The 12,127-nt window shown below is 50.1% G+C and overlaps 1 protein-coding gene across 1 annotated transcript; it reads left to right on the top strand.

Moving 5' to 3' along the window:
* Positions 1–8,128: 8,128 nt before the first annotated feature.
* NOXO1 (NADPH oxidase organizer 1) lies at positions 8,129–11,656 on the top strand. The gene is made up of 8 exons (XM_010124000.2): positions 8,129–8,194; positions 8,628–8,708; positions 8,822–8,897; positions 9,388–9,568; positions 9,825–10,018; positions 10,317–10,430; positions 10,712–10,829; positions 11,002–11,656. The coding sequence occupies exons 1-8, from the start codon at positions 8,129–8,131 to the stop codon at positions 11,654–11,656; spliced, it is 1,485 nt and encodes a 494-aa protein (XP_010122302.2).
* The last annotated feature ends 471 nt before the right edge of the window (positions 11,657–12,127 follow it).

Below are 12,127 nucleotides of genomic sequence, written 5' to 3' on the forward strand. Positions count from 1 at the left end.
GATTTCATTTATTGGGTTGTTAAAATATAGGCAAGTTTGATTTTTATTGAAAAGCAAAAGTTCATAACCTGGAAAGAAGCTGTTGCTTACAGACAGATTTGTGCTGTGTTGCTCCCCCTGCCCCTTTTCTGGTCGGCTCTGTAAGAGCAGAGCTGTCTCTTTAGGAAAAGCTGCTCCCAATTTCTCCTATTTGCCCTCATGGCCAGCATCATCTTTTTTCAAAGCAGGCAAGGGAAAAAATTGAGAGATTCAAATCAGAACAAGGAAATCCACTTTACTGTCTCTAATTGAATCCAAGCACAGAGCCTAATTAATTCCATCCAAAGGAAGGAACGTGGTGCGGAGCAGAAGAGGACACAGCAGCCCTCTGTCCTGCTTTCCCTTGGACAACTCTTCTGTTGCTTCCCAGCAGGAGCCTGGGAGATGCCCCGTGGAGGGTCCCGATGGGTGCCGGTGTTCAGCCGCATGTCCCTCGCCGGGACTGTGTGACACCGGAGCATCCCTGCGCTGCCTTGCGCCGCTGCGGCCCCATCTGCTCCGAGCCTGCCCGAGGGCGCTCAGACCAGGCAGAGAAGCTGCAGCGCAGTCAGGCGACACGTGAGCTTGGTGGGGACGAAGCTGTGGGGCCGAAGGAACCTGCACTCAGCCCCAGCAGGCTGCCGTGGTGCACACTCCCACCTAGCCCTCTGGTTCCAGCACTGGGATTTAGGAGCTGGCGGTGTGGTAGAACCCATTACCAAACGAGCTCCTAACAGAGACCGTTCCTAAGCGTGGCTCCATCCCGCGCTGCCCAGACGAGGTTTCCTTGGTGCATGGTGCAGGCGCCTGCTGACGGTGGCACCCTGCAGTGCTCCTGGGTGCAGGTGCAGCCAACAAAGCACCTATTTTCAGTTACTTACATCTTTGAGACTGAGCTGGCTGACTTCTCCTGAATAGGTGCCACTTCCTAACAGCTGCTTAACCCGTGACTGGAACAGGGTAACGTGCAGGACGGCGATGACTGTAATTACCAGGAAGCGTTAGTAAAACCTACTTGAGAAAATGAAACGGGTGTGTTTGCCTTTCTCAGAGGAAGACTGCTGTTTGATGTTCTGCTCTTATCTTTAGCACTTGCTAAACAAGAGATTGGGAACTGGCAGCTGACAGTGAGTGTGCGGAGAAGAAACAGGCTGGCAACGGGAGGTGACCCGCCGTTGAGGCCAGATCCGCATCCCTCTGCTCGCTCTCTAGCGCGAGGGCAGCAGCTGGGGCCAGACGCCCCCCCGGCCCTCTGAGCCCTGTGGCGCCGCGGCCGCAAAGTTGAGTCGGGATGGGCAAAACGCATGGTGCGGGCGTACCCACCGTGGCTTCGGGCGAGGACAACGGGCTGAGCTTAACGGCAGCTCCTGAGCAGAGGAGGGGTGACCCCAAGGAGGGGTGACCCCATGGAGGCTTCACGCAGCTCTTTTCTCAGCAATGTGGCCCCAGGTTACAGCAGGATGCTCGTTTATATACGGAGAACCTTATATCTACAGAAAAGCAGCTGATTTTCAAAGATAGCTGGCTTAACTAACATAGAGAGGAGAAAAGTCTTGCTGCCATCTGCACAGCCCGCTTTCTCGGATGCAGTGGGATGGTACAGAAATGTAATAGCCTGCAGAGCCAGTGAGCTCGCATTTCTCTCCATTACTGCAGTAAAAGTCAGATTTTCTTCAGAGAACAAGGAATAAGATTCTCAAAGACACCTGGGAACCCAAACACCATGGACTTTTAATTAATTTATGTAAAGTCCTTTGGAAAATTTTACCCTATACCTTTCAGGATTCTTACCGTGGTTTTTTTGTGATGGTTTTATAGATCATTCCAGTTGAATTAAGTGTTGCCCTCTCCAGTGGCAGCCACCAACAGGAAACTCACTTGTATTTGCATGCAAGGATGTGAGCCTAAAGTCCAACCAGCATCAGGACTTAGTCATGCAGTTGTTTGTGAAATTATAGTCAACTAGGAAATAGCAGCAGAAAAAAATAATGTATATTTCCAGGTAAGTGAATCATATTGAACAGCTGTGCTTGTATACAAGAAATGCATCACCTACAAAATTTCCCAAGGCATGAAGTTACCTGCAAATTATCAGGAAGGAGCTTGATGCTATACTGACACACTTCATGGCCAGCGAGTGGATGAGACATTGATCTCCGTTCAGATCTGTCCAGAGCTATTCAAATCTGTTCAAAACAGTCTGAGGTATGAGACCTGGCACAGAGTACACCGAGACTCTGCGTTGCTCAAATCTGGGCGTCTATACGCAGAGACTGCAGTACATCATTTAAAAGTTTGAGCCATTTTTTGCAAGTGGATCCTCTGCTGATTAGAATGAGAATTCAGAAGTAGTGGTGTATGCATTTACAAGGGCAGGGATAGGGAGAAAACCAAATTCTTTCCCAGAAGTTGGTTCAGCCAGTGCTCTGACACTTGTGTCGTGCTCCTGTCCGTCTCCTACATGCCAGACTCTCTCCGAGCATCCCTGGAATCAGTTAATGCATTCTGAGCACAAACACAGCAAAATCAGGGTTTTCTTTTCGTGCTCTTGAAAAATAAAGCACAAAATCTTCAGCAAGCAGCTCCCGTTCCTCTTGGTTTGTGACGGAGACTGGCCTGACTGCCCTCTGCGAATGCCAGGAGGGTTCAGGGGGGGGCTGCAGCGTGGGCAGGGGCTTCTGCTGCTGGACAGGAGGTTTCTGTCTTTTTCCTCATCCTTATGCAGCTCTCCCTGGTTTTGGGGTGATTCCTTTTCCTAGAAGCAGGTCAAAGCCAGTGGACAGTCGTAAGGCTCAATCAGTGGTGGAGGAAGATATGTTTCTCAGATAATACCTGCTATGAGAATGTGTCGAATCGTTAAGAATTAATCATTAATCAAACAACAGTTCTTCTTCCACATTACTCTTCTCCCCGCCAGGCTTTTGCATGAAGATTCGATTTTGTTTTCCCTGTTTTCTGAAGGGGGCAAGGAACACAAAGGTCTTGTCTTTGCTCTGAAATAATGTGAGCTACCAGAGCTGAAGAGATAAGGCCCTTTGCATATTCTGCTTATCGATGGCAGCGGGGAATGAGGAAGGGGTAAGAATAGCACGAGTGTTTCTCTGACTAATCTGGGAGGAATACAACAGTCTCGTCTCTGGTCAGATGTTAGTATGAAGTAAGAACAGACTTTTGCCCAAGTGAAGACCATATTTCTACTGGTGCTTGCTTTGCTTGCTGTTGGCCCTACTGGTTGTGTTGCTGGGGATTTCCCCCGTCGGATTTCGGAGCGTGCGGGGCAGGCTGTGTTGCGGAGGCACAGCTTCCTCAAGGCTCGAAACCCCTTGGAAACTCAGCCCTGCCTTCCACCTCCCTTCACATCCCGTAGCCGGGTCCCAGCATGTATACACGCTGCGTTGGCGTCGTACCACGCAATGCACTCATCAAACACCTTTTTGTTTTTTTTTTTTCTCTAGGAAATGATGCAGGAAACTTTCTCCTGCAGCAGTTTAAGTTACATTCTCATCTCTCCTGGAAGTTTTCTTCTTGAATCATGCTTTTGTCCTTTGCATGACCTTAGAAAAGCATGCCACTTTTACAAACAAACTATTAAATTATTGCAACAAGTGCTCGGTAAACACGTGCCCATCCATCGTGCCCCGGGTCGTGAGCAAACCTCCTGCGAAAGGCAGCTTTCTCCCTGGGCTGGGCGGCTGGATCCCAAGGGCATTTCAAGGGAACGAGGAGTTAGCGAACCCCTGCACTGAAGATGGGTGTGCATCTGCTGAAGCTCCTGCAATGCAGCCGCTTCAGGGGGTGGAGAAGTGCCGCGCTGCTGCGTGTGCTCAAAGCCTTTCGGAACCAGATTCATCTGGCTGCTGAAAAATGCTTTCGTGCCTGCAGCAGCTGCTGAAATAAGGAGGAAATGAAATGCCTTCTTCTGGATTAGACATCACAAAATCTCTCATCCCAGTCTATGTGAAAGTTCAACTGCTTCCTTTGTTTAAGAGGTGAAGGATATTTTTGTCAGCTCCAGTGTTTGATTTTTTTTTTTTATTTTTACATAAAGGTCTGTTTCTCTATTGGAAGTCTGAAACCTCTTTGTACTCTTAAAATCAGCTTTTAGCAGCTGGGCTTTTCATTAAAGGTGCTGATAGGTCCGGTGTTATCACAGGTGACCTTCAAGAGCAGTAAAGGGCAGGGTTTGATCCTGAAGGTGACGGTGGGAAAAGATGAAGCTCTCCTACCGGCAGCATTCCAGGCCAGGGCCCCCCTTGGCTGTGCCCGCGGCTGCTTTCCATATCTCTTTCTTGCAGCCGTATCTCAAGGGTGGTCTGAGGACTTTTTCTCTCTTTGCCTTTCCGCAGTCTGAGCAGCAGCAGTTCCTCCCGTGCTGGGCACAGGAAGAGAAATGCCTGATGTAGAGTCCCACACAGCTGCAGCCGTGAGATGTACAGGTCACTGGCCAGCCTGGACCCGACTTCCGTGTGTGGTAACGGGTGTTCACAGCACGGCTCCTTCTCTTTTCTGTGCGTGTGCATTTGTGACAAGGCCGTTGCTTGTTAGGCTGGGAAAACGGCTGCGGTGGAGCTGGTGAAGAGCTGCCTTTGGCTACCTCAGAGTGCTCAAAGTCTACCTCTGGCTCTTGTTGGATGCCGTGAAGGACTGGTCCAGGCACTTGTCCCACCTAGGCTGCTCTACTCCGGTTAAACACACTGGATTAAGTCATATCTGATCCATACTGAAATGAAAAGAAAACCAGACCCTCGGTGTTTATTTGTCATGGACATTTTACATTCCGTGGAGGGAGGTTGGTCTTGTAATAGAAATCGCGGAGACTCCCTGACGCCACTGGATGACCTAGGGGCTACTGAAAGGACAACTAACTCTGTCCCTGCCACAACCAGAATGCCTGTCCTTCAGACCACGGGCTCTTTGAGGCAGGGCTTCTGGGCTGACTCCCTGTGACTATACCTTAGTCGCGTTCTGTGACACAGACAGTATTTCATGTACCCAGAGCTGCTGTTTGTGGTGGTAGCGATGTTCCTCGGGCAGCAGGAGGCTGAGCTCCACCTTCCTGAGGCATGCGTGGCTTTCTTGAAGCAGGGTGCAAAACAACTGCAGTTATTATGGAGGAAACCTCCTGTTTCCTCAGTCTTGTCAAAGCTGGACAGTCCGCTCCTATATATTACTTGTTTATTTATGACCTCTCTTCTACCTTGTAAAATGAGTAAAGAAAAAAAGTAACTGCTGTCCTCCAAAACTATGCAAATAAATAAATACTGATGATGAAATAGCAGCACCCAGAACACTTGCTGAATTTTCCTTTTCCCAGGCAGACCACTCCTACCCTCCAGTTAATAATTACACGTGCAGAGGTACCGATTTATGGCAGGATACTGTGGAAGTAGTAGAAAAGACAAATGATGTAATGTCAGGAGAATTGTTTTGTTTTGGTTTTTTTTGTAAGTGTGCTCAAATGTATCCAGCAAAGAAGTGGAATTAATGGCCTCTTCTAATCAGTTATCCATCCTTCCCAACAGAAATGGCGCTGACCTGTCCGGGTTTTGTGAAGGAGAAGCAGTACCGCTGTTAAGGAGCACTTGGGCTGATCCAGAGGCAACTTGGCACGGACCTTCCTTTGGTTTTGCAGGTATCGTCGCTTTAGACTATTATGATGTGATTCGTTAGATGAATCTCTTGAACAGACAGTTTCTTGACATCAAACTTGACAACAGCAAGGCAACAATATTGCTCGAGCAACTGCAGAGTCTTGAACTGAGCTCTCTGGGATGACACCAGAAATATTTTCTCTGAGTGATGCCTGGCTGTTCTCCCCCGCCGTATCTCTGTTCTGCATTGCATTTGCTTTTGCAATACACTTTCTCAATAAATTAATTATTGAGTTTTGAGTAGTTTTGCTCATACTTCGTTTTGTCTGAGATCCCTGTCACCAGCCAGTCTCTCCCAGAAGATCGGCTCTCCAAACTGCATGGCTGGCTCTTCAGCCTCGGGTGCCTTGCAAACCTCCATGCAGTTTCACCTTCCTGTTGTAACATTTCATTGTATGTTTTCCACGCCCCGCTTCTGCTTGAAATCCCTAAGAATGGCAAAATACGGCAAAGCCTTTGGAACTAGCAATCGCCAAACCCAAGGCTGTTTCCTACTCCTCTTGTTTTCACCGACGCGTGCAGTACCTGCTGATGTGGAGCGACGTGCCATCTGAACGTCTCCTGTGCACACAGGGATTGCCGCTCCTCTAAGATCTTCACTGGCTTTGGCTTTTCCCGTTCAGGGTAAATATGTTTAAAACTTTACGCTCGTGGAAACACATTGTGTTTTGTGTTTACTCTGAGATGGGAAACCAATCAAACGGGCTTTGCTGAAGGTCTTGGTTCCAGCTGTTCCTGAGACCCACGTAACAGAGCCACGTAAAGGTGAGCTTGGCCCCGGCTCGGCTGCCAGGGAGAAGCCTGTGAGCATGGGCGTGATGACAGGGAGTCGAAGGGTTTTGCTGCCTCAGAGACTGGTAGCTTCTAGATAAGCAGAATCATAAAGAAGAAACTTCTGGATGAAGTTATTTCCTCTCTCTCCATACAAACCTTACCTTTTGAGCCAGGTAGATGTAACAGCATGTGCTTTTGCTGGACCCTTTGTGAACAGAGGGATGCAGGGTCCAATTCTGGGGCTGTTGAGGGCCGTGAACTGCTGTGCATGACCCGTCTGCAGGGCAGCTCCTGACTGGTTTCAGGAAGTGCCCTGGAGATGCTATCGAAGGGGTTTTCCCACCAAACCTGTGCGTAGGACTGAAGTGCTTCCCAACAGAGGACAGGTATCCAGCAACAATAGAATGAACTGCAATAAAACCACTTCCTTTGTCCCCAGAAACTGCCATCCTGCTGCGAGGAGCAGCCTCACCTGCTCATGAAAGGCAAACCACGGCCCTACTCACTGCATTTTCTGGCCATCCAGAAGGAATCTTGTTTCGCTTCCTCTTCAGATTCTGGGGTTTTTTTTCGGTAGATGAAAAACCATCCCCAGCTGTTGCTGAGGGTTTTGAGACACCGCGTGTAACTGGAAAATGAAAGGGAAGGCAGGGCTGAGCCTCTCAATTTGGGCCCCAGTAATGATAATGATTTAATTTGGGCTTCATCAAAGAAGAGGGGGAGGGAGGAGGCGGCTTGATCACACGGATGCCCGTCAGCCAAGTCATAACCTGAGGCATTCAGTGAAAGGACAGGCTTCCCAGGGCTGTAATTACCGGTCCTGCTGTGCCTCTGGGCAGCGGGAGCTGCTCCACGGGAAGAGCTGCAGGTCGCCCCGGGCAGGTATGGACACCCGGCTTGATGCAGGACAGAGCACGGGGCTCTTGGAGCTGAGTCTCCATCGCGTATTTACACCTGAGAAGCTTTGGGACCTTTTTGGTTACACCCCAGGGATGTGTTTGTTCATCCTTTGCTCCGCAGTGTTGGCATCAGCATCCCCCACTAATTTCTGAGAGCGTGCAGATATTGATGCAGCTACCAGAAATCCATGAACAGTGAAGTGTCCAAGCAGATGGAACAAAGCAGTGAAGAGGTTTGTAGCAGCCAGCACACATCGAGTTGTGCTTGGTTTGTGCTTTGCCACAAGCCGTGTTCTTACGCGGTTTTGGGGACTGGTGCGAGCGCAGCCCGAGCTACGGGTGGCTCCGATAGGCACATCCATGTCATGCAGCCATAAACACAACACCGCCGTCCCTGGAAAGTAACTCCATCCACAGCACGTGTGGCTGCCCCAGTGACCTCCCCGATACCCAGGGATGACAAACCGACACACCCAGGCTCGCTTCCCGGCACTTTTGTGGTAAAGATGTGATAAGACGAGATGCTTCTCCTCCCCAGCGCTGAACTATGCCCCTGCCGCCTGCACCCGCGAGTATTTGCACGTTAAAAGCAGAGGAGCAGGTAAAAGGCACGTGGTAGTTTGCCAAATTACGGAATTTCTGCCAGCGTTACTGGGTGGAGGAGGAAGCGGGGAACGCCTGCGCCCTGCCTCGCGCTCCAGCATATTTAACCAGGGGCGTCCTGCCCGGAGCCACATCTCTGCTCGGCCTCCAGCCGCTCTGGGGAGGGGAGAGGACGCGGGGAAGATGAGCTGCGGCAGGTACCCCGTGGATGTGAAGGCTGTAGGCTTGATGCAATGCAGAAAGCAGAAGGTACTCCCATTTTTTTTTGTTGGATTTTTCTTTTTCTACTTAAATATTTACAAATTGGGAAACTATAGGGCTTTTTGAGTTACTCTTAAAGGGGTATGTTTGTTCATTTCCCTGCAGTGTTGGGATAACAGCCGTGTGATCTAGGACAGGGGTCTTGGACTTGTTTTTTAATAATCTTAATATCATAAGAAAATGGTTATCTTGGATTCTACTGTCTTTCTGTTCACAGTGTCATAAATTTCTTTTGGTTTTAACAATGATTACCCATTTGGGGCCTTAAAATTAAGGAAATATTATTGTAGGTCTAATGTTTAATTTAATTTTTCCATGTGACGGTCTCACAGCCCAAAAGCCAGAACTAAACCACAGGTCCTGGCAAATGCTGATTGCTTGAAATAATCCAGTAATGAACTTTTCCCTTTTATTTTTTCAGAACTACATGATATTTGTGTCTTGGTCAGATCAGAACAACATTCTCATCTACCGGACATTTGAAGACTTTAAGAGATTCCATGTAAGTGAATATTTCCCTGAAAATAGGATTCCCGTCCAGGGGAGGGGGGAAGGAGCCCAGCCGTGTGTTGGGGCTGCGAAGCATCACTGTTCTCTCCTCCTCCTCACTTTTAGAAACAGCTGAAGAGAAAATTCCCCATCGAGAGCGGCTCACTCAGGAGATCTGACCGGACAATTCCCAGGTTTAAAGGTAAGGAGAACAAATCTCTGAGGGACCAGCAAACACGACAGAGCTGTCCGGGACAGTCGTAACTTGTGACTTCAGTCTCTGAGCCTGACCTTCCTCTGGAGCGGATTAACAGCTCGCTCCTGCTCGTGGCCTGGTACTGCTGGGTTACATCAACGTGCTTGGGTCTGTCACTGACTTAAAATAACCCAGAGAGACTTCTTAAATAGATAATTGCACTCAGTAAATTAATATTACACTTTAAATATTGGTCCATGGCTCCTTGCAACATTTACATGTGAACAAAGATGAATTTTAGATATTCAAAAATTGTATCAGGTGCTATTAAAAATGATAGTGAGGCCCCGGCAGCTGCCGTCTCAGCTTCCTACAGTTTGGGCTTGTGTGGGGAAGGGTGGTAGGTGAGGGCATCTCCCTGCTCAGGCAGAAGACGCTGCTCTCAGGGCATCCGGAGCCGTTGTCTCACACCAACTTCGCTCTTGTCATTTTAAAGATGCAAATGTGAAGCAGAGGAAGAGTGGGAAGCTGAACAGGTGCCTGGAGATACTGAAACTGCTGGAAACTTACTCACAGGAGCTGCTGAAAATGGATGCTAAAATCTCCCAGGGTGAAGATGTGGTTCAGTTTTTCAAGGCACAGACTCAAGACCTAGATCCCTCCTTTCCTGAAAACAGGTATGAAATCGTATTTCTATTTTTTGTTTGTATGTGTCTTCATGAAACAAATGTTACAGAATATGGCTATAAGAGAAACAGCGGTTACATACCAGGGCAGTAGAGCAGGGAAGTTTTACTGAAAGCTTTAACGCATGTTTATATTGTTCCTGATGCTTTTCTTAGTCTACTGCGTAGACAATTTTACCAGAATTAATACCTAAAACTCACATGGGCAGTATAGTTTAGTAAACTGATACTAAACTTTACTTTTCAGTGTTGTGATCATGCCATCAGAAATTGGAGGGGAAAAGAAAAACCAGCCACGGCAGCAGCTCTCCTCTATCACCCACCCTCAGGCATCCCAGAGCTACAGATGCATCGAAACCTTTGAAACCAAAGACACAAAGAACAAGGCTTTCAAAGTCGCTAAGGAGGAAATCGTTGAAGTGTTAATCAAAGACATGACCGGTATGTGCGATAGGGATTCTTCGGTTTCAGGGATGGATGGTGGCGATTGATTCACAGCTTGGCAAATGCCATGTCAGTAGCCTCACGGGTGCGGGGGATGTTTGTACGTGTGCTGTGCTTACCCAGATTTAAATGGGGGAAAGGACAAAGTGACAGCACGGCATCGGCCAGGCACTGAGCTGCTCTGCAGAATGTTCCTCCTTGTCTCCTGCGGGACAGCAGCCCCTACCCAGCGATTATGGTGATCTATCTCTTTGCAAGCTATTAAAAACCATTTTTTTTTTGCCATTTGCTGCAGGATGGTGGCTAGTAGAAAACGCAGACAAGCAGATAGCTTGGTTCCCAGCCTCGTACCTGGAAGAGATTGACATCCACAAGGACATCCAAATTGCCTTGAGCTCAAAGGAGGAGGGTAAGTCTGCTTCTGGCTCCCTGGGACACGTTCCTCCTTCCAAAAAATGAGTTCTGCAAAAACCCCACCGCTTTAACCATTGCTTGGAGTCCCAGTTGCCTGGAGCTCTGACTCTTTTGGTCAGCTCTGCCCTCAGCTGTGGGTCTCTGAGCAAATCAGTCACTCGCAGGGACTCTGCCCTGCAGCTCTCGCTTGCTCCCCAGGGCTGCTGAGCTGGTCCGTCACAGGGATGGAGGTGTTTTCTCCACAAGGCAAAACTGACCTCCCCCTTCTCTCTGCAGGCAGTCTGTACTTTGTTGTGCGGCCCTATGAGTCCCAGAAGGCAGATGAGCTCTCGCTGAACAACGGCGTCGTTGTGGAGGTGGTCAGGAAATCTGACGATGGCTGGTGGCTGATCCGGTAAGGAGCTGTTTCCGAAGCTCTCGTTCCCTGTTCTAGGGACGGGGTTTTCCCCATCCTCATGCCCTGTGCACGGCATTGAGCTGCTTCCCCCCAGTGCTCTGCTCTCTCCTCTTGGTCTGAGCTGGGAAAAGGGCTCTTCTCAGTGTGGCTTTTCATCCTTCCCCCTCAGATACAACGGCCGCACTGGCTATATGCCCTCCATGTGCCTTCAGCCCTACAAGAATCCCCACCACAGGCTCCAGACCATCATGAGCTGCGGGCTTAACGTCTCCACCCCGAACCTCTGTTCCTCCCTAATGGCACCCCAGCCACGCGGTGAGGCTGCGGGACAGCGCAGGGTGCAGGCTTGCTCTTCCCTTGACCAGACAGAAGAGGACATGGACTCTCTGAGAAGCAGATCAAGGTCTCTGCCCAGGGTCAGCTCCACCCCAGACCTGGAGTCGGACAGCTCTTCCCTCAGCTCGGGGAGCAGCAGCGAGGGAGACGGCCGGCTGAGCTGGAAGCCTGACTTGTCAAGATCTCTGCCTGAGGTGGAGCAGGCCAGGAGCTCTCCCCTGGGGCATGCCTTGGCCACACACAGCAGCAAGTCCCCACACCTCACCCACAAGGACAGGAACGATTCCGGCTTTGTGGAGTCATCTACAGCCGATCTCAGCGACTCCCTCACTGACTCAGACCTGGCCGCTTCTGTCCCCAAGGTGCCCGCGCGCCCCTCAGCCCGTGAGATCCTCCAGAAGTGCAGCACCGTCACGAAGCGAGCCGTGCAGCAGTCTGCCTCCCGGCCGGCCCTCCAGGCTCTGCTCCCTCTCCCGAGCGTGCACTAGTGCCCCGGGGAGGGTCACGGACCCGGCCAGGCACCCTCCTCACCAAAGTCCTGCAGGGGCCCTGGGTGCCAAGGCTCGGGACTTCTTGCTTTCCTAGGACACGGTTAGGTCCTGACAGAACACATATGCAAACGTTGCTGCCCTGGGTAACGCAGATTCGTGCTGCAGCTCGCACAGTGAGGCCGGGGAGCCAGGAGGGGCTTTACTGGAGTTAGCAGGAGGCGATTCAGTGGTTTAACTTATCAGGGGAGTCACGGCAGCTGCAGATTTGGTAGCTCCGGTGTGAGTTAGAGGTCAGTGAGGATTCAGTTAATTCTCCCTCGGGCAGGTATTTATCCCTGCAGTGTAGTCTGTGAAAATGTCACAACTGTTCCTGCGCTGTTCCCCACACCGGGGCCAGCTGGCAGAGCGCTGCAGCCATCCTGGAGAGCAGAGGAGTGAAACCCAGACAGAGCGCCTGACTTAGAGGCA

This window comes from Chlamydotis macqueenii, chromosome 15, assembly GCF_036417535.1.
Source record: "Chlamydotis macqueenii isolate bChlMac1 chromosome 15, bChlMac1.mat, whole genome shotgun sequence".
Taxonomy (NCBI): domain Eukaryota; kingdom Metazoa; phylum Chordata; class Aves; order Otidiformes; family Otididae; genus Chlamydotis; species Chlamydotis macqueenii.

Excerpts from the sequence above, each read along its gene's own strand:
- NOXO1 (XM_010124000.2), top strand. The coding sequence starts at position 8,129 with ATGAGCTGCGGCAGGTACCCCGTGGATGTGAAGGCTGTAGGCTTGATG. Across the intron at positions 8,195-8,627 it reads TGCAATGCAGAAAGCAGAAG|AACTACATGATATTTGTGTC; the intron begins GTACTCCCATTT and ends TTATTTTTTCAG. Across the intron at positions 10,431-10,711 it reads CTTGAGCTCAAAGGAGGAGG|GCAGTCTGTACTTTGTTGTG; the intron begins GTAAGTCTGCTT and ends TTCTCTCTGCAG.